This window comes from Marmota monax, unplaced genomic scaffold (genome assembly GCF_021218885.2).
Source record: "Marmota monax isolate L192 unplaced genomic scaffold, Marmota_monax_Labrador192_F-V1.1 WCK01_AAM20220418_F8-fsc00035, whole genome shotgun sequence".
Classification (NCBI taxonomy): domain Eukaryota; kingdom Metazoa; phylum Chordata; class Mammalia; order Rodentia; family Sciuridae; genus Marmota; species Marmota monax.
This window is the reverse complement of record NW_026691961.1, coordinates 2,161,164-2,186,705: the sequence shown is the minus strand read 5'-3', so window position 1 is coordinate 2,186,705 and position 25,542 is coordinate 2,161,164. Positions and strand designations below refer to the sequence as shown.

The window sequence follows — 25,542 nt, the reverse complement described above, 5'->3', positions numbered from 1 at the left end:
TGCTAATCCGGGGCCACCCCTCGGTGACTTCCCCCGTGGACAGGAGGGTCATGAGCAGAAAGTGGGCGAGGCCTGGCTCCTGTCGACCCCACTACTGTGTCCTTTCTGTTTCAACAGAACAATGTCCTCCTTGTCCTTTTGGATTAGTTGGCAAACTAAGTCCTCAGGGAACATTCAACAGTAGGCAGGCGTCCACGCTGGAGGGAACTTGGAGTGCTGCCTGGCAGGGACCCAGTGTCCTGACCAGCTGGCTCCAAGACCTGCCCTCTCTTGGCTCCCTCTGGGGCCAAAGTTCCCTGCGAGAGTTTGAGTCAGCAACTTGCTTGAAAAAGGAATTGCTAAGGGCTCTCAGGTCTACCCTTTAGCAAGAGCAGAACACAGGTGCCTTCTGCATTTCCTGGGTCCAAGAACAAGGTAACCAGGCAAGAAATCCTCCATGGAATGGCCTTGGGAAACCACAGAGGGAGGCTGGGGATTCTAATCATCAGCTGTGAAGAAATAGGAAATCCAGCCGGGAGCAGTGGTGCACGCCTGTAATCTCAGTGGCTCCGGGAGGCTGAGTCCAGAGCCAGCCTCAGCAGCTTAGTGAGGTCCTAAAACAACTCATGGAGACCCTGTCTCTAAATAAAATATTAAAAAGGGCCGGAGATGTGGCTCGGTGGTTAAGCACCCTGGGGTTCAATCTCTGGTACAAAAAAAAAAAAAAATTAAATCTAGGAAATCCAGGGGTATAAAGCCAAGACACAGGCTTGGGACAGAATTTAGGAGCCATTAGGAGGGGAAGGGAGAGAATCTCCAGGGTCTCAGGCCCAGAATTAGTGGCCACAGCTGAGCCTGGGAGGCTGGGAGGCTGGGAGGCCGGGAGGCTGAGAGGTGAGGTGAAAAGTTACTTCTGCCTTTTCTTTATTTTCTTTATGTGCCTCTTTTTCTTTATCTGTAAAATGGATAAAATGATATTTACATCATAGAGGTATCATAGTGTTTTAATGAAATAATATTTATAAAGCATTTTCAATGTGCTTGGAACACAGTGAGCCTTCGATGCATGGTGGTGCGGTCGGATTTCCTGGTTGTTGTGAAGTACTGTAATTGTTATTATTGCCATATTCGGTTATTATTACCAAGAGGAACTTGGCAGGGAGAACTGAAACGGGGGACACAGCCCCCAGGCCACAGCTTCTAGAACTTTGACGAGCACTCAATACATCTGGGGATCCAGCTGACCTGCGGATTCCAGTTCCACAGGTGTGGGGTGGAGACTGAGGCTCTGCAGTTCCACAAGTGCCCAGATGGTGGAGCTGGTCCAGAGGCCATCCTTTCAGTAGCAGGACACCAAAACAGCTCTGCGCAGTACCGTGTCACTGCCCACCTGTGACTCATGGGTACTCAAAGTGTAGCCTGTCCAAATTGGGGTGTGCTTGCTAGGGGGGAAATGCATATTGCATTTCAGGGATTTAGTACAAGAAAAGGCAAAATACCTCTGTTCATTAGATTTTCATTGCTGAGACAGAATAACTGAGGAAAACAACTTTAAGGAGGAAAAATTTATTTGGGCTCATGGTTTCAGAGGTTTGGGTTCATGGTTGGCTGGCTCCATGGTATCTGGGCCCAGGGTAAGGCAGAGCATCATGGCAGGGGGGCAAGGCTGCTCAGCTCAGGGCCACCAGGAAGTGAGGATGGAGGGAGAGAAAGAGAGAAAAGGCCTGGGATATACAAGATATATACCCTGCTTGGGCATGACCCCAGGGACCGTCTTCCTCCAACCGGGTGCCATCTCCTGCAGTCTCCACCACCTCCTGATAATCCACTCAGCTGTGAATCCCCCACTGATGGCAGAGCCCTCACGATCGATCACTCCCCAAAGCTCCACCTTTGAACATTGCCGCATTGGGAACCAAGCCCACAACACAGGAGCCCCTGGGGAATAATTCAGATTCACAGCATCACCTTATCTCTTTAATCATTAGCTTTCACACTGATTCCATATGGAAATGATAATATTTTCCATATACCTGGTTTAAGAAGACACTATGATAAATGTCACCTGTTTCTGCTGCCAGAGAGCTTTCTTTGGCTGGGCCAGGCCAGTTCAGGATCGGTCAAAGGGTATTAGAGGGAATAATTAACAGAGCGGAGTACGAATGCTCCAACACAAAGGAATGATGCCTATCTAGGTAATGACTATGCCAGTCACCCTAATCTGATCACTACCCGTTGTATCCATTCATCGAAATGTCACACTGTACCCCACCAATGTGTTGAATTACTATGTGTCAGTTAACAATGTATTTTGAGATTTTTTTTACTACAACAACAAAATAAAGGACATGAGAGGGATTCCTTTTAGACTTGGCTTTGAGAAGTGGGCTTGGAGTTAAGGACCTCAGGCCCACAAAGACCCACAAGAAATGAGAGGTGAGAGAGGAGGGAGGGGTGGGCCTCAGATTCAGAGAAGGAAAATGACCAATGTCACATAGTTGAACTGAGCCTGGAGACCAACACTGTGTCCAGTACGAGCAGCAGTCACCCTCAGGGCTGGCCACAGGGTTCTCCCAAGCCCCCAACCCAGGATTCAGATGATGACCTCTCTCCTCTCTTTGGTGACAGGCAAGAGGCTACAGACGACATGAGGCTGTGGCTGAGATGCAGGGTCCTCCAGGTGCTCAAGAGCTCCCGGGGATTCTGCGGATCTCATGGGCACCTGTCACCTCTCCCTGCCTCTCAGAAGATCGTGGGCACATGGGAAGCCATCAGTCTGGGGAGGCAGCCGGTGCCCGAGTACTTCAACTTTGCCCATGACGTGCTGGATGTGTGGAGTCAGCTGGAGAAGGTGAATCCCATCCTGTCCTGGGGCCCCTCGAGGGTATCTGAGGCTGCCCCCACCACCCCAATGAGACCTGAGACTATCGGGTTGATTTGGAAATTTCGACCTCGGAACTTTGCAGATCCTAAAATTTAAATTGTTAGCTTTTAAGCCTTAGGGAAAATTATGATTAAGTGTTACCAGCTATAAATACCCTTGCATAATCCTGGAGGTGTGTCATATTTCTGAGTCCAACTCATACCAGGAGACAGTTACGCCCTCTCTTGTTCCCTTCCAATAACTGTCATCAAGGGAAAGAGGAAGTTTTCGTCTTATTGCTATTCTGTCTTCAATGTTTCTCTCACTCTCATTCACTCCCTTCTAAATAAAGAGAAAGAGGAGTTCGAAGGTCAACGCTTTCCGCAGATCCTAGCAGATACACAGAACTGAGTGAGATAACCCTGATTTCCTCCTGCGTCTCTCTGCCTACGCTTCCTTTCTGTGTTGTATTCATGTTAAAATAAAACATTCCATGGATAAAGGAATAGAAATTTTTATGTCAAAGAAACGTACCGGTGTTCATTTTAAGATAACCTTGTTTAAAGAGTCAATGAGGTTCACAGCAGCGGGAACAGATACGGTAAGTACTGCTGGTGAATACGGTGAAGCTCAGGGAGGTGAATGAGGGGACAAGATTAAAGGCTGGCTTTGCAGTCAGGTGGACGTGGCTCACTGGAAGTGAGACCTTGGACACGCTGCCTAAGCTTTCTAGGTCTCAGTTTTCTCACCTGTAAAATGAGAGTTACCCCTTATATGGCACTCAGAGTTCCTGTGAGAGTTGAATCAGGAATCAATGTGAAAATCGCAGCCCTGAGGCTCCATTTCTGCCTACAAAGTCTAGCTCTTTTTGTCATGCTGGGGAGCAGGAGACGTCCTTAGAGGCCTTCTGATGATCCAAAAAACAAACAAGCAGGATTAAGTCAGCAAAATGGGGGAATAAGGACCTTCCAAAAACTCTCTGCTTCATAAAAGCAACAAGAGTCAGAGAAATTGTGAGAATCAACTTCCTCAGACTCCAGAAACCAACCAGACACTACAGCAACCAGGGGGTGTGCATCCAAGGACTGGCCAAATCAGCAAGAATGGCAAGCCATGTGGCCTTTTCCCCGTCCTGAGTCCAAGCCCCCACTTGACAGTGACATGGTCACCTTGTCAAACCATACCCTCATTCCCAGGCCTCCCGGAAGCCAGAGAGGAAGCAGAATGGAGCTGGGGCCTTTTCCAAAATTAATTCCCAAAGAATTATCATTATTCGAACAGTCTGGTGGTTCTTTTGGAAAAACCTCATTTTCAAGGTTATTTGTATTTGACCTGACTCAGAGCTCGACCAATCAGAAAAAAACTGTTCCCTGGAGTCCATTGGTCAAAAACAAGTACAGGCAAGTGTTTTAACTTTGTGGTTACATGATGGGGTGGATTCCAGTCGGGGCAAACAACAGACAAACCAAAAGCCAAAAATGAGAAGGTAGGGAATGACATATCCCTAGGAGCTTTGAAAATCTCCAATATGTTCCTGGGAATCTCAGAAGCGACATCCCAAGTAGAACTCTGTACGCTCCCAGGACTTTACACATGCTCAAGAAAGACCTAAAAAAACCATAAGCTCTCACCTCAGGCTGACCTTGAGGTTATTGAGCAAACAAGAGGTGAAGGCCAAGGTAGAGTTGCTAATTTGTACACTGTTTCTATTTAGGATAATGAACATATTTTGAGATTAGATAGTGTTGATGGTTCTGCAACCTTGCAGAATATACTAAAAGCCGAAGAATTGTGAACTTTGATGATTTTATTGGTAGATGAACAATATTTCAATTTCAAAAAGAGGAATATATAGGACAGTGTGAACTATAATGCTATCTTTTGCATTAAGAAGATGGTGTGGGTCCAAGTGGCTCCAGAGACTGAGGCAGGAGAATCACGAGTTCAAAGCCAGCCTTAGCCACTTAATGAGGCCCTAAGCAACTCAGCGAGATGCTGTCTCTAATTCTTTTTTTTAAAAATGTTAAAAAGTTTGGGGATGTGGCTCAGTGTGTAAGCACTCCTGGGTTCAATCCCAGAACAACAACAAAAAAAAAATGGTTTGGGGAAAAGATATACTAATGATTGCCTAAAGAAATACTAGAAAGATATGGAAGAAACCAATAAAACTGGTTTTATTAGTGAAAGGGAGGTGGAGTGGGGAACAGGGTAGAGAGGCCCGAGGAAGGGAACAAACCTTCTCCATAAGTGTCTTTCTGTATCACCTTGATTTCTGAGCCTTATAAATATATTGAATGTCTTAACTATAGTAAAAAGTAAAATGAATTTAAAAAAATTCTCAATGAAGCACTTCTACTTTTTCCTCTTCCTGCACCACCGTCTAGGCTGGGCACCGGCCCCCGAATCCTGCATTCTGGTGGGTGGATGGTAAAGGCGCGGAGGTCAAGTGGAGCTTTGAGGAGCTAGGACATTGGTCCAGGAAGGCAGCCAACATCCTGGCGAGCACGTGTGGCTTGCAGCCCGGGGACAGAATGATGCTGGTGCTTCCACGGCTTCCAGAGTGGTGGCTGGCCAGCGTGGCTTGCATGCGGACAGGTCAGTGGGCAGGGCTGGGGTTCCAGTTAGGGAACCAGAGGCCCCGGGCATCCTGAGTGCCGTGTGGCATTCTGTCTGCCCAACCATCACCAACTTGACTGCAGCCAAGGGCAAGACCCCAAAGCAATACATAAAAGCAGGTCCTTTCATATGGGCCAAAGTGTAAGGAGCCTCTATGCTTTTCTTAAGCAACTGCTATGTGCCAGTCATGGGGTCAAGTGGTTGGCATGATCGAAATTTCCCTTTGGGTTGTTATTATTATTTTTTTGGTTACCTAAATTTCCTGTTCCTCCAATTGTATATAGTCATCCTTCTATTTGGGGTCCAAATAAAATAACCCCAAATCACAACAAATCCCACCATTATATGTAACTATAATGAACCAATAAAAAAAAAATGGGGAAAAAAAAGGCAAGAAAAAATAAATGGGCATAGCCCGTGGGTACAGCGTGGTGTAGAAGGTATGCTTAGCACGTGCCAGGCTCTGGATTCGAGCCCCAGCACCAAGTAAATAAATGGCAAATTGTTAAAAAGAACAAGGAAACCACACACCATGTTACCACGTCAAGTCTGACATCCTCTCCAACTCTTTAGAAGACACCCAAGCTGATGTCCTGTGCAGGTTACACCCATTTTCTCCTTATACTCTTTTGTCACCTCTCTTCCCCAAAGCACCACCACCAAAACCCTAGGTGGGACAGACTGCTACTGGAAAAAACTAACACGTGGAGGTGGACTGAGGAATCCCACTGGTTAGCTCCAAGTTGTCATGCTGGGCTCTAAACCCCGCAAAGGACAAGGACCCTGGTGGGGCTCTCGTGCTGCTTGTGACTGGCCCCTTCCTCTCTCTTCTGCCCTCAATAACTGGATGCGGCCAGGGGACAGATCTTTTAGGATCCGATTCCTCTCCTGTGTGAAATCAGAGTGTTGGGCTCCAGGAAATGTTGACCATGGACATTCTGAGCCTGGTTAAAATTGATGCCTGGTTTCTGCTTCCTCTCCTCTTCCCCTTGGGAGAGGATGGAATCAACTTTGGTTGAAGCCATATGAGGGGTCCGGGAACCCCCACCTCGTCCGTCCCTTACACCAGCAAGTAACCCACGCCCAACAGAAGGATGCATTGAGGTACTTCAATTAAAAGCACAGAAAACCCCAAACTCGGTGCTCTCTCAGGAAATACAATGCAATCAAGATCGTGGACTCTAAGATTTACGGCTGCTTGGCTTTGAACTCCAGCTTTACAACCTATTAGCTAGGTGCTCTTGGGCAAGTTATTTAATTTATTTAAGGCATACAGTTCTAAAACTTAGGGTTTTTTTTTTTAATCTACAAAATAGGTATCAAATAGCATGCACTTCCCAAGGTTCTGAGAATTAAATAAGATACATCAAGCTCCCCAGGAGCATTTTTGGATTTCTTTACCTCGTTACCGGCCCCTCTTCCAGCTCGGGCGCCCCAGTCCTCTCCTTCCTGTGACCATCTCTGGTTCCACACACGGGGTCTTCCCTGATGTTGAGCCAACGTCCTCTCTCTGTGTGTGATGTCAGGTGTTGTCATGATTCCTGGCGTCTCCCAGCTGACGGAGAAGGACCTCAAGTACCGGCTGCAGACATCCAGGGCCAAGTCCATTATCACCAGTGACGCCCTGGCTCCGCAGGTGGACGCCATCAGTGCTGACTGCCCCTCCCTCCGGGTCAAGCTCCTGGTGTCGGACAGCGGTCGCCCAGGCTGGATGAACTTCAGGGAACTCCTGCGGTGAGTCGAGGCTCCCTTGGACAATGACATTGACAAAGAAGGCATTTCCCCTTTAGCCAACAAGAGACCACAGAAGGCATTGCCGACTGCACACAAAGTGACTCAGAGAGCGACATTCACCTTGGAAGCCAGATGGTCTGAGATAGAATCCTTGAGACCATCTGAATGTTCCAGTCACTCCCTCAGTCAGTAATGAATGTGTCACTAGCTTTCCTATGCCTTGTTTTTTGTACACTGTTGGCAGTAGTTATTGGAGCTATCAGTGTGGAGGAGCTGACCTATGCCATGCATTCGGTACACAGCAGGTGGCCGATAGTAAAATAAGTGCATGTGCTTAGTGTATGCTAGGCACTGTACTAGGTAAGCAGTCACTTCCATTCCTTTGTGCAGGGAAAGGTTTAATGAACATCTATTTTGTGACAAGCTTTGTATTTGGTGCTCAGAACGCAGTAATGAATAATCTTGAAAAATACCTTAGAGTTGCAATGTCACACAATTTTACAGGTGAGGAAAAAAGATTTGCAAAAGTGAAGTGACCAACCCAAGATGCTAAAAAATAGTTTAATAAGTGTTGGGATGGAGCCACAGTCACATCTCCCCTGAAATAAGGACTTGGTGGAAGGCTCTCTGGGAATTTGAGACTATCCAGATTAGAGGCCAGCATCCAAAAGGGGGCCCTCAGAGACTGGAACTATCAAGTCACAAATGTTCGTCAGACCAGATTTCCCTGGGTTTTGTTTAAAATATGGACCCAAAGGTCCCATAGCTGACATATTTAACCAGACATGTATGAGCCAGAGCTCATGGAACCTGTATTTTTTTTTTTTAAATCAGCCCATGTGATTGTGATACATTGCCAGCTTGGCCCAGACCAGTGGTTCTCAATTGTAGTTATTAGTAGAATTTCCTGAGGAGCTTAAAAAGCATTGAGATTCTGATTTCATCTGTCCAAGGGGAGGGCCCAGGTAATGGTATTTCTTTTAAAAAACTTACCTGGGGATTCCAAGGTGCAGCCAGGGTTGAGAACCATGAACCACAAATTAGCTGATTCTCCAAATCACAAAACCTTGGAGATTAACCAAATCTCCAACCCCCAAGTTTGGGGAAACCTTTAGAAGTAGCTCTAAGTCCTTAGGAATTGAGGTGGGGATGGGGTCATGCCTAAAAGTGCTGAATTAGGCACATGGATATGCCAACCTCTCACTCCATGCTCCAAGAACAGGGGGCTCTTTGCGTGAGCCACTTAATCATGTCGGGCCCCAGTTTCCTTGTCTGCAGAAGGGTCATCATGAGAGGAGGTGGCTGTGGATAACCCGAGCTGCCACTCTCTTGAAGCAGCACCTCACATGTATTTATTGAAATGGTAAAGAAATATGGTCACTGTTCCCTATGTCCACTCTTGGGAGTTCCACCCCACGTTTTTACATTTTCCAGAGAGGCATCTGCAGAGCACACGTGTGTGCAGACCAAGAGTCGAGATGCCCTGGCCATCTACTTCACCAGCGGAACTACCGGGAACCCCAAGATGGTTGAGCACTCCCAGAGCAGCTATGGGCTGGGCTTTGTGGCCAGTGGAAGGTACTGGGCACGGCTTGTCTAGGGGGTGCAAGAGCAGAGCGTGGGTGAGTGAGCAGGGGTGTGTGAAGGGGAGAGCGGCAGGAACTGAGGTCAGAAAGCAATGAGAAAAGAGGGGTGCGGTGGCACAGGCCTGTAATCCCAGCAACTCTGGAGGCTGAGGCAGGAGGACCGCGAGTTCAAAGCCAGCCTCAGCTACTTAGCAAGGCTCTCAGCAACTCAGCAAGACCCTGTGTCTAAATAAAATATATTTTTTAAAAGGGCTGGGATGTGCCTCAGTGGTGAAGCACTCCAAGGTTCAGAAAGAAAGAAAGAAGGAAGGAAGGAGAAAGAAAGAGAGAGAAAGAGAAAAGGAAAAGAAGCAATGATAGTGCAAATCAGGTAGGGTCCTAGGGTGTTTGGACTTTATTCTGAGTAATGTGAAAAGCCACTGGAGGGTTTTATTTTAAAGTGTGGCAAAATATGTATGATATAGAATTTACCATTATTAAAAAAATAATTTTAGCCAATACATAGAATCGTACCTATGTACCATGTGACATTTCCGTACACAAATATGTTGTGGAATGTTCAAGTCATGGTAAACCTATCCACATCCTCAGACGCTTATCATTTATTTATAATGAAAACATTCAAAATCCTTTCTGCTAGCCAAAGTTAGCACTTTAAACATTTTAAGTGTATCATTGAATATCGTTACCATACTCACATTTTTTTTACAACCATCACTACCATCTATAATTTTTAAAATAGATTTCAAAACAGAACCTCCACTTAGCAGGCAATAACTGCCCTCTTCCATCTCCCCAACCTCCCAGATATACATGACAGTAGAGTGTGGGTTTTTTTTAATTTAATTTTTTTTATTTTTTGTACTGGGGATTGAACCCAGGGGTGCTTAACCACTGAGCCCCATCTCCAACCCTTTTCTATATTTTATTTAGAGACAGGGTCTCCTCCCTGAGTTGCTTAGGGCCTCGCTAAGTTGCTGAGGCTGACCTTGAATTTATGAGCCTCTGGCCTCAGACATATCATACACACATGGAGTATAACTTACTCCAATTAGGAGCCTACTCTTGTTCTTGTACTTTCCATCTGTATGCATCTGACCACTCCAGGTACTTCATGTAAATTTGCCTTTATGTAATATTTGCTCTTTGGTTTTGAAACTTGGCTTCTCTCACTTAGCATGGTAAGTTTCAGCCGTTTTGTAACAAGTGTCAAAATTTCCTTACTTTTTTAAGGCTGAAAAAATATTCCATGGTGGGCACAGGAAACATTTTTTAGATGCGCTCATCTGTTGGTCGACACTTGGGACACTTCTACACTTGAGCCATTGTTTGTTGTCATGAATGTTGCTGTGGACACAGGTGTGCAAATATCTGTTCAAGTCCTTGCTTTTAATTCTTGGGGGAGACACACTCAGAAACAGAATGGCTCAATCACAGAGCAATTCTATATTTGATTTTTTTTTTTTAAGAAACAGAAAATTTTGAATGGAAGAGTGACACAATATGCCTTTGTGCTGTTTTTCTAGAGGCTCACTCACTATGTTGGGTTGATGATAAATGCCAGGAACAAAGGGTGACAGGAGGGTCAAGGAAGGGGCTGGTGCATTAAGAGGAAAGGGTGTTGATCGTCCAGGGGAGCCGTAGCCACAGGGTGAGAACAGAGAAGATTCCCAGTGTGTTCTGAATATAGATATAGGGAGATTTGCTGACTGTTTCAACGTGGAGTGAGAGAGACAAGGGTCAAGGATAACGCTGAGTTGTATGGCAATCAATGAAATGGAGAAGATGTTGGAATGAGCCTGCCCGTGGGAGGAAAACCCGGAGTCAATTTTCAGCACTGGAAACTTGAGAGGCGCATTATGCATCTCCATAATTAGTTAAAAGTGGAGATGTTGAGGAGGCATTTGGATCAGCATGTCTAAAGTCGATGAAAAAGAGATTGGATGAGATCAGCAAAGAGTTAGGTACATTGAGAAGAGAGAGACCTGTCATTTTAACTCTGTACCACTAGCCTAGATCATAGGTAGATAAAAGACGCTCAATGAATGTTTGTTGAGATAATAGTGGACTTGTGCAGATCTGATTGATCAGGGCTCCAAATAAGGAGACCTGGGTCATGTAATCCCTTGTAAAGTCAGAGGCATTGCTGGGGGTGCTGATTGTCCCTGTGTTTGACAGGCAGTGGGTGGCCTTGACCGAATCAGACATCTTCTGGAACACCACCGACACTGGTTGGGTGAAGGCAGCCTGGACTCTCTTCTCTGCTTGGTCTAATGGATCTTGTATTTTTGTGCACGAACTGCCTCGGGTTAACGCCAAAGTCATCCTAAATGTAAGAGACTTTTATGTCTTTGGTGTAAACAAGGTGAGTGTGGTGTCGATTTCAAGGCTGTAGGAGAAAACGCACCAACCGGTGACCATAGGCTTCCTTCCTGCTGATGTTAACCAGGAAGTCTCCCAGGACCTCCTGAGGTCCGGTTCCTCACCACCTGGCTGTCTTCAATCACTGGTTATGCTCAATCTAGATCCCTAGATATAAATAAGAGCATCTCTCTAGACCTTTGCATATCTTATCTTTTTCTGCCTGGGTTGCTTCTCTCTCTCTACCATCTTCTTTTTTATCATCCTGTTGAGACCCTAGTTATTAGTCAAAATCTTGGGTAAAATCAAAGTCTGCTTCCCAATTCCAAATGCTGCTGTCCCTACTGCTCATTGGGTGTCTTTGCCCAAGTATAGACCTGAGGACTCCTGCCCAGCCTCCAAGGGTCTTCTCATAGGGAGGGAGAATTGATCCTCCCAGTGAAGAAATAGGGCTGCTTTCTTCTGTTCTCCACATCCTAACTGACATTCCCTAAAACATCAGAAGACCCATCTGCCCATACTCTGCATGGATGCAAGCTGTATCACGTGGTGACTAATGGCACACACTGTGCCATTGGTCAGACCTGGACTGTCATCTTACGTCTTCTCTTAGCTAGCAGCGTGGCCTTAGGAAACTCACCTAGACTCCTTAAGTCTCAGTCTCCCCATCTGAAGCACAGAAAGGGATAACATAGTTATATCAAGTGTTCATAAGAATAAAGTGATTCCAGGAACATAGTACATGCTTTACACATGTTAGTTATTATTATCAATCAAACTCATCCGCATCATTATTTACGTAGGACTTGATCAGACAATACGTGTGTCTTCTCCTTCCATTGCCTCCAGCCCTGACATAGCGTACTCATTATCTTTTGCTATGTAGTAAATCAACCCCAAATTTATAAGCTTAAAACAGAAACATTCGTTCTCTCATGGTTTCTAAAGTCAAGAATCTGGAAGTAGCTTAACTAAGTGGTTCCAGAGCAGCAGCTCTCCTGAGGCTGTAGCCAAGATGTCAATGAGGTACCACAAAGCTCTTAGCATTATTATTATTAATGTTATATGTATATATTCAAATATATTCAAATATATATATATATATATATATATATATATATATATATATATATATATATTTGTAGATGGACACAATACCTTTATTTTATTTTTATGTGGTGCTGAGGATCAAACCCAGTGCCTCACATGTGCTAGGCAAGCACTCTGCCCCTGAGCCACAACCCCAGTTCCTAAGCAGCATTATTAACAGTAACTAAAAGGTATAAGTAACCCAAATGTCCCTCAATGGATCAGTGAATAAAGAAGATGTTGTATGAATATTATTCGGCCTTTAAAAAGAAGGAAATTCTGAGATGCCATAACATGGTTGAGCCTTGAGGACACTGTGCTAAGTGAAAGAATTCAGGCATAGAAGAACAAATACTATGATTCCACTACCATCAGGTCCTTAGAGTAGTCAGATTCATAGAGACAGAGTGTAGGAGGTGGCTACCAGGAATTGGGGCAGAGGGTCATGAGGAGTTATTGTGTAATGGGTACAGAGTTTCCATTTGGAAAGATAAAAAGATAAAAAGAATTCTGCAGATAGTTGACGGCCACGGTTGCTCAACAATGTGGAAATAAATACTCAGTGCCAGTGAACTGTACTCTTAAAATGAGGAAATCTTCTGTTGTGTGTATTTTGCCTCAGTAATAATTTTTTTAAAAAATATGATCTAGGATTGTAGTCATCTCAAGGCTTGATCGAGTCTGGAGAATCTGCTTAAACACTGGCTTGTGATTTTCAGCAGATTTTCACTGGCTTTGGGTCAGAGGCTTCCGTTCCTCATTTGTGTACTCCTCCACAGGACTGCTTGAGTGTCCTCACAGCATGGTGATTTGCTTCTTCCAGAGAGAGTAATCCAAGAGAGGCAGAAAGAGTGAGAATATTTAAGACAGAGGCCATCCTCTTCATAGAACCTAATCTCAAAAGTAATATCTGGCCCCTCAACAGAATTCTGTTGGTCCCACAAACCAATCATGGTGCCATGTGGGAAGGGACCCCACAAGGGCACAAATACCAGGAGAGGGAGATCATTAGAGGTTACCTTGGAGGCTGGAGCCGGGTACCACACATGGTTTCATACTTCTTTCTTCAATAATGAGGATATGAAGACCCAGTTCACTGATCCCTTTTCTATGAAGTTCCACCCCAAGGACTCTAAGATCTTCACCTGTTGTTTTTGTTTAGACTCTCTCCAAGTTCCCGATAACCACCCTTTGCTGTGTCCCAACCATCTTCCGCCTGCTTGTACAGGAGGATCTGACAAGGTACAGCCTGTCAATTTGGTGCTTTGAGGGCCAAAGAATGTGAATATATGTAACCCCACCCTCTCATTCCAACTCTGTCTCTGTGTCTCTATCTTTTTGTCTCTGTCTCTCTTTTTCTGCCTCTATCTATGTCTATTTGTCTCCTGTCTTCATTTCACACACACACACACACACACAAACACACACACTCTCACAAGAATACACACTCATATCCCTTGTAGACACTATTCAAAGATGATTTTCTGGATCCCAGGAATGTATATCCAAAAGGAATTAAATAGATTTAAGGCAGTCTGACATTCCAACACTTGACATTGGCTTTCTTCCCTCCGCAACGTGTCTGTTTTTATCTGTGAGGGCAGAGAAATTGTTGAGTTATTATTTACCACCTATGGAATGAGCCTATAGGTCTGGTGGGACTAACAAGCCTACCATAGTGGGTCTTCCATCTCCCAACCCCAGACTGACCCAAGTCAGCCATTCTTTAGATACCAGCTCGAGACGCTCGAGAGAAGGTGACAAAATACTGGATGGCTGTCCTGGGTGAATCCAAAGCAATGTCGACTAGAAGGCAGAGCAAGTTGCTGGGGTACCAGAGAATTCCCTCACCCCTCAGTAACATACCAATTCTAATCTGTCTTTCTCTTCACCTACCCCTTATCTTCCCTTGTCACACTCTGGCTCTGAAGTGCCTAAAGAGGGAGATCTTACTTGATTCTCAAAGTATGAAATGTAAGAATTCATTCCATTTATCCATCTACTGGACAGCACCACATTATGATTTTAGCTGAAAACAGGTTCTGAGTAATTTGTTCAAAAGGAATTTGGTCAAATGGTACTAATCACCACAAGCACTGTGATAACTCTAAGTACTCAGTATTTAGTGCTTAGTTATACTAAGTAACTCAATCCATCCAATTTGATCCAAAGGGGGGAAAATGATTAAAAAGTATATTTGCAATCACTGGTTTTTTTAACACTTCAGAAAATTTGCTGAGCTGAGAGGTTGCTTTTCAACTTAATATCTTTAGAAATTTTTGAACCATTGGAGATTCTCAGAGAACCACTTTTTATCTTCTCAATTTTAATTTTTTTGATCTTTTTCAATCCAGTAATTCTGTCAATCACTTTATTATCCATCAGTTTGTTTCTAGCTAAATTATTCTGGCAAATTTACCTGAAACTCACTCATGTGATGCCCAAATTAGTAGGTTCTGTTTTTTTTTTTTTTCCAAACTCAGTTAAGAATGAATTTTTTAAAAAAATTATCTGTCCCTGAGGAACATACTTGGAAAGCCAGAGGGTGGGGTCCCTGGGGAAGATTCTAAAGCAGGGACGTTTACTCCCTAGTGCTTGGGGCGGGGTATGGACTGGGCCACACTGCTGGCAGGTGTTGTGGGTGGAAGTGGGGGTTATAACCCAGGCCACCCGTCTTCTCACTTGTGAAAGATACCAGTTTCACAGCCTGAGGCACTGTTTGACTGGAGGAGAGGCCCTCAACCCTGATGTGAGGGAGAAATGGAAGAACCAGACGGGCCTGGAGCTTTACGAAGGCTATGGACAGTCCGAAACAGTGAGTGCTGTGCGGCCAGGTCCCCGCCCCAGTTCACCACCATCTGAGCTCTCAGTCCAGTGGACAAGATCCCTGGCTCCATAGCTCCTCCTGCCTTTCTGTCTGTCCTTTCTCTGATACCTGTCAGGACGGCCCTGTCCCCAGGGCAGAAACACTGCTAGCAAAACTCCATCAGCTAGAACCTTTGGGTTTAGAGGTAACTTCACAACTACTCCATGACCAGTAAGCCAGCTCTCCTGGCCAAGGGTGTTGTCTGTCCCCATGGGAACAGCCTACATGTGTTTTGGGGAGAGCCCCAAATCCTAAGAGGCAACTTCTATAGTCCTCAGGGTAGAGATGTGAAGATCAATGGAATCCTTCAGCTTAGTTATACATTAAGTTCTTGATGTGCAGATGCCCATTCGAGAGCTCCATAAATGAATGTCCCCGTGGAAAGAAGACAGAAGGAAGGCAGGAAGGAAGGAAGGGGAGGTGAAGGGAAAGGAAGAAGAGGGGATAGGAGTGAGGAAGGAGAAAGGTGTGGTTGTCAGCTTTACAGCTCTGTGACCAAAACACCCAATGAGAACAACCTAGAGGAGGAAAAGTTTATTTTGGCTCATGGTTTAAAAGGTTCAGTCCATGGTTGGCCAAACCCATTGCTCTGGACCCAAGGTGAAGCAGAACATCATGGTGGACAGGCGATATGGAGGAAAGCTGCGTCCTTCATAGCAGCCAGGAAGCAAGAGAAGGAAAGGAGAAAGGGTACAGGGAAGATGCGCCCTTCTGGGGCACACCCCCAGGGACCCACCTGCCTACAGTCACCATCCAGACAGTCCATGCAAACGAGGGTGGGCTGACTAGGTTCCAGTTCTCACGATCCAGTCATTTCACCTCCGAAGATTCCTGCATTAGGACAGGGGCTTGGGGGGTGGGGGACACCTTCTATCCAAACCATAACGGAAGGAAAAAAGGAAAGGAGAGAAGTGAGAGAGAAAAGTGAAGAAGGAGAAAGGGAGTGAGGTTGAGGCTCCTTATGGGCTCTGGTTCCTTCCAGGTTGTAATCTGTGCCAATCCGAGAGGCTCCACCATCAAGGCTGGGTCCATGGGGAAAGCCTCCCCACCTTACGACGTGCAGGTAGGCCATCTTGGTCACAGCGGGTGAGGAGCAGGATGCATGGACCCGCTGGGCACAGGCTGGGCTGGCGGGCGGCCTGGCTGTGCGGGTGCCCAGACACCACCCTGTGATCTTTCCACCAGATTGTGGATGACGAGGGCCACATCCTGTCCCCAGGAGAAGAGGGGAATATCGCTGTGCGCGTCAGACCCACCCGGCCCTTCTGTTTCTTCAACTGCTATCTGGTAAGAGACAGGGACGGCCACTCTCTCAGCAGTGACTGCGTGCCCAGCCTTGTGCAGCACATTTTATAAATATTTTTAACCCTTGAGGTCGTCATAGGGAGTAGGTTGCTCCTGTTGTCAACGAGATCCTGTTACTGATATGGAAAGTGACTCAGAGAAGTGACATGCAGGTTGTACACACAGGTCGTGGGTTTCAGCGTTTGAAAGTGACATGCAGGTGGCCTCATTTTAAGGATGAGAAAATTCAAGTTCCAGGGAGGGGAAAGAACTTACCAAAGGTGAAACTGCAATTTTGTTTCAGAGCTGAGTTTTGGGGGTTCTCCTTGTGGTTTGCTGCTAAGGTTTCAGGTCCTGGGATTTCAGATCCAGTTTCTGAAATAAACTAGTAGCTAACTTTTCTTTATACCCACTTTGGCTGATATTTATTGAAAGAACGATCAAGGCTTGGTGCCCATTTATTGAGGAACAGCTCTGCATATTTATAGAGCCGGGGGCGGTTTGACAGTTATGACAGTTTAATGGTTTAACGGTTTGACAGTTGGCTGGGGTGCTTTCTGATTGGTGGGTAAGGATCATGTGAGCCAGCAGGGCTAGTCTGATTGGTGGGTAAGGATCATGTGAGCCAGCAGGGCTAGTCTGATTGGTAGGTAAGGATCATGTGAGCCAGCAGGGCTAGTCTGATTGGTAGGTAAGGATCATGTGAGCCAGCAGGACTCACCATTGGATGGCTCTTCTTGGGGGATGGGGAAGTTAGTCTTTGGAGCCCAGGCAACTCCCAACATTTATGATGGATTTTTCTCCTAATTCTTTAACATGAAACTCTCAAACCTGGCTGTGCATTAAAAAAAACAAACAAATAAAACAAAACAAAAAAAAACCCTGGGAAGATTCAGCTATTACTGATGATTGTGTCCTACCTCAGACTAATTAAGTCAAAATTTTGGATGCTGTGGGTCAACTTCCCAGGGGATTCAAATGTGTGGCCAAGGTTAAGAACCACTGCTAAAATAGTCAGTCTTTTTGGTCACTGTGACTAAAATATGAAAAAATCTTAAAGAAGGAAAAGTTTATTTTGGCTCGTGGTTTCAGGGGTTCAGTCCATGATCAGCCGACTCCATGGCTCTGGGCCCAACGTGAAGCAGAACATCATGGAGAAGAATGTGGTGGGAGAACGCGGTTCAGGACACGGCAGGCAGGAATCACAGAGAGGTCCACTCACTAGGGACAAAATGTGAACCCCAAAGGCACCCCCCCACCCCCCGTGATCTAGCTCCTCCAGCCACCCCTGGCACTGCAGGATTAATCCACTGCTTAGGTTGAAGCTCTCAGAAGCTCATCACTTCACCTCTGAACCTCCTTGTCTCCTCTGGCACCTGAGTCCTTGGAGGATACCACACACCCAAACCATAACAACTGCTTTATAGAAATTCCATCTCATGCACATACTCAGCTGTCCCTCAGCAGAAAGAAGCAGATAAAAATCAGTCAATTTGTTTTCGTGATGTTGTATTTTAGGGTTTTTATGTCAGTACAAGAGAATTTTTTTTTTTTGCTTTATTTTGTTTAAAATAAATTTACTTCTCTGCTGGGGTTGTGGCTCAGCAGTAGAGCGCTTGCCTAGCACGTGAGAGGCCCTGGGTTCAATCCTCAGCACCACATTAAAATAAAGATATTGTGTCCAACTACAATTAAAACATAAATATAAATGAACTTACTTCTAAATGTAATAATCATGCTAAGCAAGAATAAGGTTGAAATTTTAATACACTTCCTTCTAATATTTTTGTAAGCAGTGAATTAACATTCTTGGAAAAATTGTTCATTATTTATTGAATGTCTGCTCCATGCCTCTAGGGTATACAGTGGCACTCATGGAGTTCACATAACACATCTCTCTGGGTCTGTGACTACTCCATTGAGGGAGTACTAAAGTAATTTTTGAAGTCATTTGCAGGACCAGAAGAACCTCCACTTTCTGTGTATTTTCCTTTCCATCACCCACACCAAAAACTAATTTTCTTTCCATGTCATTAACTAAGAGAAAAATGTGAAATCTTTTTATGAGAATCATGGCATAGGGGAAAATTAATAGAAAATGTCACACTCTAGGGTTGCTTTGTGAATAAAGGAAATTCAGCAGGATTGACAGGCTAAGCACACTCTGCACCCACAATAAGTATGCACATTTCAAAGTCCTGTTGGCCATTACCAAATAGCTGAAATTGCACATGTCAACATAATACACCTAGGTCTGCCAGGTTTCTGTTCTCATGACTAAAAGGCTCAGGGGTCACTCCAGGTAAACTGGGCTAACTGGGCTGCACGAAATAACCACACAAGAGACACAAATACCTTTTTCTTTGGGGTGGCTGTGATGGCTCCTCTGACCTTAAGGGTCTGCAGAAAGAGAGCGAGAGCACACGCGCTGACCCCTTTTATTGAGGAGAAGCTATTCAAATGAGGCAAGGGGTCAGGTTTCAGGGGGCTGAGTCTATCTTCATGATGTCCACTGTCAGCAGGTTGACTGACACCTGGGTAGGCCAACCCAAGGGCACAGTAAGAGAAGGGGACACACACAAGGCACTTCCATGGAAGATTCTATCCTAAACAGGGCAAGGGGTTATATTACAAAGGAACAGGTGAGCATAGCTTCACCCATGGGGCTGTAGCAAGACACACCCATGCACGAGACACCGACCCTCGCACCCAAGAAGGGTGGAGAAAGCTCTGCCACATTTCTGTGACTGAGCGCCTCAGCACCCAGCCGGGGAGTGTGACCCAGTCACGTACAAGGTTGGTCTCCCACATAGGTCCATTTTATGTCTAAGATAAGGAATAGACTTGCTTTCCTAGGGAAAGAAACCGAGAGTGCAGATATCCACTCCAGTGTTGTTCAAAAGAGACAAAGGTGGAGTTCATCACACCTAGTCGACAATCTCTCCTTCTTACTCAACTTCTTTAAAAGTACCTTACCTAGTCTTCGGCCTCCCATACACTTTAGAATCCCCTTGCCGAGTTCCATGAAAATGTCTGTTAGCATTTTGGTTGGAGTTGCATTGAATCTATAAATCAACTTGGGGACAATTGACATTTCTGTTAATGTTTTCTATATTTCCATTTATTGATATCTTCTTCAAAATTCTGCAGAGTTTTAAGTTTTCTCTGTGTATATCTTACAGTTTGTATTAATTTTAGGCATTGATAGATTTTTTTTTTTGCTTTTTTTCCCCTTCAAATTATATTTGCTCATCTATTTATTGTGGTGTGGGTCTTGAACCCAGGGCCTTGCGCATGTGAGGCAAGCATTCTACCAACCGAACTGTATCCTCAGCCCTCAAAGTCTATTTTTTGAAAGGGGTATAATTTACCTGAAATAAAATGCACTCAAGTTAAGTATGCAGGTCAGTGACTTTTGACAAATATGTACACCACTGTCACCACCACCAGAGTCACTTGTGGAACGTTGTATGGTCACCCCAAAATTCCCTTGTGCTCCTTTGCCATTAATCCTCCCTACCCCAGACTGCTGGCAATTGGTAAATTATTTATTGTCACTATAGAATAATTCTGCCATTAAGAAAAGAAATTTATATGATGTGGCATCATAAAACATTCACTCTTGCAAGCCTGGCCTTTTATGCCCAGCATACGTGTGGGCCGGTCACCTAGGTTATTGTATTTATTAGTAATCTGTGTCTTTTTTAATTGTCCATTAGCTTTTTATTTAAAAGTTTGAGAATCACAGTTTGACTTCTTTTTCCTTCCTGGGCCCTTGCCTCTCCCCTGTGGATTCTTCTTCCCAATCCCCAAGCCGGGCGCAGTGGCACACACTAGCCCCAGTGGATTGGGAGGCTGAGGCAGGAGGATCGCGAGTTCAAAGCAAGCCTCAGCAAGGATGAGGTGCTGAGCTACTGCTTTCTACCTCCTACCCTCAGTGTGCTCTTTTTAAGCCAGTGGCCCTGTCAACTGTGCCTCCTAGCACCCTTCTAAAGGTGGCGATGGTGGCTGCCCTGGATCCTTCCTGGAAGCTTCCTTCCAATTAAAAGAGGGAAAACCTACAAATTCCCAGGCCTATAGCCACCTGCTGTGGGGGCAGTTTGGGCCAGCGTGGTCTTGGGGACGGCTGGACTTGCTGTTGGGGCTCTCCAGCTTCCTGCATGGGGCTTCTGGGACAGTCAAGAAGCCACACCCTGGGTGGCTGTGCAGAATGTCCTTCATGGACTTCCCTTGTCTTTCAGGACAATCCCGAGAAGACGGCGGCCTCAGAACGAGGAGACTTCTACATCACAGGGGACCGAGCCCACATGGACAAGGACGGCTACTTTTGGTTCATGGGAAGAAGCGATGATGTGATCAACTCTTCGAGGTCAGTGCGTCTACTCTTTCCTCGTTCCTCTGAAATTCCTTGGGGGGGAGGGGAGCCATCTGGAAGTCTCCTTTTCTCTTCCAGCTACCGAATTGGACCTGTGGAGGTGGAGAGCGCGCTTGCCGAGCACCCCGCTGTGCTGGAGTCTGCCGTGGTCAGCAGCCCAGACCCCACCCGGGGGGAGGTGAGCAGGCCTGCCCAGACACGGCCTCCTGCTTCTGTCCCACATTCCCCTGTCCTCACCCCGCCCAGGAACACAAAGTTGAAAGGCCACCAACAGATACACACTCTTTTTGATTAAGCATTGGCCTCGTGCCTTCAGAGATACAGAAAATTTCTAGAGGGTCGCATAGAGAAAATGCCACACTATCGTTTTAAGTGGACATTGAACTGGATCCTAAGGACGCTGACTATGGGACCAGAGATCTTGGTGACAGGGACAGGCTCTGTCATCCATCCTATCCAGTAAATGTTTCTTCCTCCTCACAGAGGAGCAAACAGCAAGTACACCAGACAGGTTACTGTCAGCTGTAATCCAGGAGGGACAGTCAACTTGAGGATGACAGCATATGTATATGTGTAGCAAGAGAAAAATGAGCCAATGTTAATAAGCTTGGTTTTCACCGGATAAATGTGAATTGCTTTTTGTGGGTCCCAGAGAAACAGACAGAATGGGAAGGATGAGCTTAAATGCAGACCCATGTACTTTTCACTGGCTGTAAATCCAAAATAATGCTTCAGTACAAAGCAGTTATCTTCTTTTTATTTTCTTTTTTCTTTTTTGGGTACTGGGGATTGAACTAGGGGCACTCGACCACTGAGCCCCATCCCCAGCCCTATTTTGTATTTTACTTAGAGACAGGGTCTCACTGAGTTGCTTAGGACCTCGCTAAATTGTTGAGGCTGGCTTTGAACTTGCCATCCTCCTGCCTCAGCCTCCCAAGCCGCTGGGATTAGAGACGTGTGTCACTGCTCCCTGCCAAAGCAGTTACCTTATGGAAGCTTTGCTTCACCTTGCCTTTTTAGAAGCACCAGGGCCGGAGCATTAATTCTCACAGTGGTCCCTGGCATGTTCACAGCTGCGTCATCTGGGGCTCTTATTTAAAATTCAGCCTTAAGATCTCAAGTCAGAGCTGCTGAACGAGGCCAGCAGGGGATGCCTCCCAGAGCGTCTGCATGTGAGCCGGCCTCCCCTTGCCAGGCAATTCCTCCCTCCATATCATTTGAGTCCACTACTATGGAAGGAGGGAGGTGTGAGTCCCATCTGTGGGCTGGAGAGATGACACCTAGAAAACCGTGCCTTGCCCTGCCTGCTGGGAATTAACTGATCTGTGACCAAGGGCTGCCTGCTCCAAGCTCATCCGTGTGCGGTTCTTAGAATGCAGCTTGGCACAGAGCAAGTGTGCATTGTTATCACAGTACAGGAGAGCCCTTCCTCAAAGCCAGCTCTACCAGAACGTGAAATCCCAGGGATCTTCCCACCCTGGAAGCATGGAGGGACAGTGATATTGTTGGCCGAGTTTCACACGGGCATGGACTAACTGCCAAGTGGACTTATCAGAAAGCATGTTTGGTTGTGTCTGAGTTTGGGACACAACCAAACTCCTCCTCCTTGGCAGTAGACACCTTGTGGGAGAAACCTGGACAGGAAAAGCCAAGGTGCAGAATGTCCCTGGGGATAGACCTGGACCAGAGGCCGTCCAGCTCCATATTGGCAGACATGCAGCCTCTGAAGGACCCTCCTGCCCTTGAAGGTAGCCATTTCTCTCAATCCTGCCCGAGCAGACTCATGCCTCACTCTCAGGCAGGAAAACCTGGAAGTAAATGGTCTCCAACGTGTTGGCGTCTTAGGAGAAGCAACGTCGGTTCCTCTGGTGTCACTCAGGGATAGGGACTAGTCTAAGAACAAACAGGGCTCTGAAGCCATTCCCCGAGAGCCAATGCTTCTAACTGTGGATCCTGGAAAGGAAGGTGACAGAAAAGTGGGTGTTGTCTATTTCACTGGACGTGCCCACGCCCTGGCAAGTGCGAGTGCTCCTTCACGAGGCTGAAGCGTGGTTCTGGGAGGCTTGACCCCTGCTGTTTCCCCCCTGCAGGTGGTAAAGGCGTTTATAGTTCTTTCTCCCACCTACTCCTCTCACGACCCAGAAGCACTAACCCGGGAACTCCAGGAGCATGTGAAAAGGGTGACCGCCCCCTACAAGTACCCCAGGAAGGCAAGTGTCTGGAATTCTGGGGGAACGAGAAGGGTGCATGCTGGGCCAGGTTCCGTGCCCGGTACTGGGGAGCCGGAAATCCATACACCCCCAGATGCTGGCCTGTTTCTTCAATGGCCCTCCCTGAAGCCCATTTTGTTCTTACCCTAAGATTTGACCTTTAACCCGGATGCAGAGGGTGGTGCTGAAATGCTGGCAGCCCCAGTGCTACAGGGCCGGGCCCTGTTGATGGCCATCACTTGGGGAAAACCCTGACTCATGGGAGGTTTCCTGTGTGGTGGCAGAAGGTGACGACCCCAGGCAGAAGTCTCCTGGGGGAAATGATGGTTTCTAAGTGTTTTTTTTTTTTTTCTTCTTTTTGTTTTGGGCCCCTAGGTGGCTTTTGTTTCAGAACTGCCGAAGACAGTTTCTGGAAAGATCCAAAGGAGTAAACTGAGGAGCCAAGAATGGGGGAGATGAGGTGCCACCCCAGAAAGGCCCCAGAAGGACCTGGTGGGGTCACTGGTCAGCCCCTGCTTGGAGCATCGTCCTGACAACTTCACAGACATCAACGACACTCAGCTTCCAAGGGGGCATCTCCAGAACCACTGGATACTCCTAGAAACAACAGAGAACGTCACTGACCCAGAGCACAGAGCCAGGCCCGGTCTAGCAGGGCTCAGCGGCTCAGGTCCCCCTCTGTCCAGCTGTTCTCGGCATCTTCCTGAAGTGGCACCCCCTTTGTCCACAGAAAAGCCCTCTTAACCAGGGCTGATTTTAGGACTGTCAGCAAAAGAGTTCAATGTAGATAAACTTCCTATTTTCATGTCGCCCTGTTTACTTGGCCACTGACCGAGAAGATACCAGCACTCCAGGTGCTGGACACCCCCTGACTAGTTTTTCACAAACATATCCAGTATAGTAGTTTGTAGAAATATGCAAATAAGGCCTCTGGCCTTGAGCTGGGCTTCCCAGAGATGTCTACATTTTTAAGAGAAGTTACAACTGGGCTCCATGGTAACAGCTGGCAGGGGGAGGAAAGAAAGGGGAGAAGAAGCTCTCCCCTTCTCAGGTGTTGTCCTTGAAGGGTTAACTTGCCCAGAACAGTGAAAGAAAAAGCTGCTTTTATGTGAACTTCTGCAGACTGGGAACTTCTGAGCCCCTCCCCTTACACGCTGGGTAGAAAACTCTGAAACTCCCTGAACTCGGGGTTCAGGAGATTGATTGATTACAGCAAAAGCTGTGCCCCCTGAACCTGGCTGCAGCCAAATAAAACCGTTTCCTGCTGTCTTCGGTGCCTTGCCTCGTCTGTCCCTACAACATTCCCACCGGTCCCTACAAAATGCAGTCAGCATGGCCTAGGGGTGCTTGGGGTCTCCTTCCCTGCCAGTGGGAGAGTAAAGGGTTAACCCTTTAGATGAAGCCATTTGGTCCTATATCCAGACCATAAAATTGACCATTCCTTTTAGCTTAGAAATTCCATCTTTGGGAATTAATATAAAAAGAAAGGATTCAAAATGTAGAAAATATTGGGTGCACCAAGATGTTTGCCATGGCATTGTTTAAAACTGAAAAAAAGAAATCAGTGTCAAAGCCATAGGGGAATGATTACATCACAGTCACTGGATAGCTTATTTTGTGGCCACTGAAATATTGAAGGAAATGTACCATGTTTGGGAAAAAGCATAAGCTATGTTAAGTTTGCAACATTGGAATGAAAACCATTGCAGACTGGAGAATCACAGCTCTGAAAAACAAATGGAAGAAAATACATTCACATATCAGTGACGATTTTCCTGAGAATTGAGGAGAAAGGGAAAATAACATTTTTTTTCTCTTTTCTTGATATATTCCTGTATTTTCCAAGATATCTTATTAAGTAGATATAACTATTTTAATGAAAAAGTTATTTTAAAGAAACCATCTTTTCGAACCACTTCCTGCCCCATGTCTAGTTCTTCCTTTGCACACCAACACTGTGTCCTGGAGTTCCAGTGTCCTACATCTGACCTTGGAAGAAGGCAGAGACCTGAAGCCAATGTCCGGGAAGGTGGCTCTGGAAGGCAGAGAGGAGCCACATGCAGGAGCAGCTGATGGAACCGGGTGTCCCCCACCTGACTCCCACACCTACAGCCACTCTCTGGTACATATTTATTGAGCACCTACTTAGTGCTGGGATCCAGGAACATGATCACAAGGAAAAACCAATGCAGTCCCTACCTGTGGGAGTTTTCTACGGCTGCCATCACCAGGTGCCGACTACAGGGAAGCCCAGACAGCACAGGTGCCTTTCCTCACAGTTCTAGAAACTACAAGTCCAAGATCAAGGGGTCAGCAGTTGGTTTCATTCTGAGACCTCTTTTCTTGGACTGCAGATGGCCGTCTTCTCCCCGGGTCTTCATGTGATCTTTTCTCTGTGCTTTCAGTCCTGTGTCCCAGTCTCCTCTTCTTCTAAGGACACCTGTCATGTCCTATTGGACAAGGGACTCATGATCTCACTTTATCACCTCTGTAAAGGCCCTGTCTTCAAACACAGTCACATTCTGAGGTCCTGGGCGCTGGGGCTTCAACTTGCCGATAGAGGAGGACACGGTTCAACC

The 25,542-nt window shown here is 46.2% G+C and overlaps 1 protein-coding gene across 1 annotated transcript; it reads left to right on the top strand.

The window, feature by feature from the left end:
• The first annotated feature begins 260 nt into the window (after positions 1–260).
• Acsm5 (acyl-CoA synthetase medium chain family member 5) lies at positions 261–24,232 on the top strand. Its single transcript, XM_046433805.2, has 14 exons — positions 261–414; positions 2,608–2,830; positions 5,227–5,437; positions 6,985–7,192; positions 8,627–8,770; positions 10,957–11,110; positions 13,391–13,470; positions 14,920–15,043; positions 16,077–16,157; positions 16,280–16,381; positions 20,620–20,747; positions 20,832–20,931; positions 22,844–22,963; positions 23,339–24,232. The coding sequence occupies exons 2-14, from the start codon at positions 2,627–2,629 to the stop codon at positions 23,420–23,422; spliced, it is 1,740 nt and encodes a 579-aa protein (XP_046289761.1). The 5' UTR covers positions 261–414; positions 2,608–2,626; the 3' UTR covers positions 23,423–24,232.
• Positions 24,233–25,542: the final 1,310 nt, after the last annotated feature.

Coding starts and splice junctions, on each gene's coding strand:
- Acsm5 (XM_046433805.2), top strand. CDS start 2,627: ATGAGGCTGTGGCTGAGATGCAGGGTCCTCCAGGTGCTCAAGAGCTCC. Junction 2,831..5,226: donor TGTGGAGTCAGCTGGAGAAG/GTGAATCCCATC, acceptor ACCACCGTCTAG/GCTGGGCACCGGCCCCCGAA. Junction 20,748..20,831: donor GATGTGATCAACTCTTCGAG/GTCAGTGCGTCT, acceptor TTTCTCTTCCAG/CTACCGAATTGGACCTGTGG.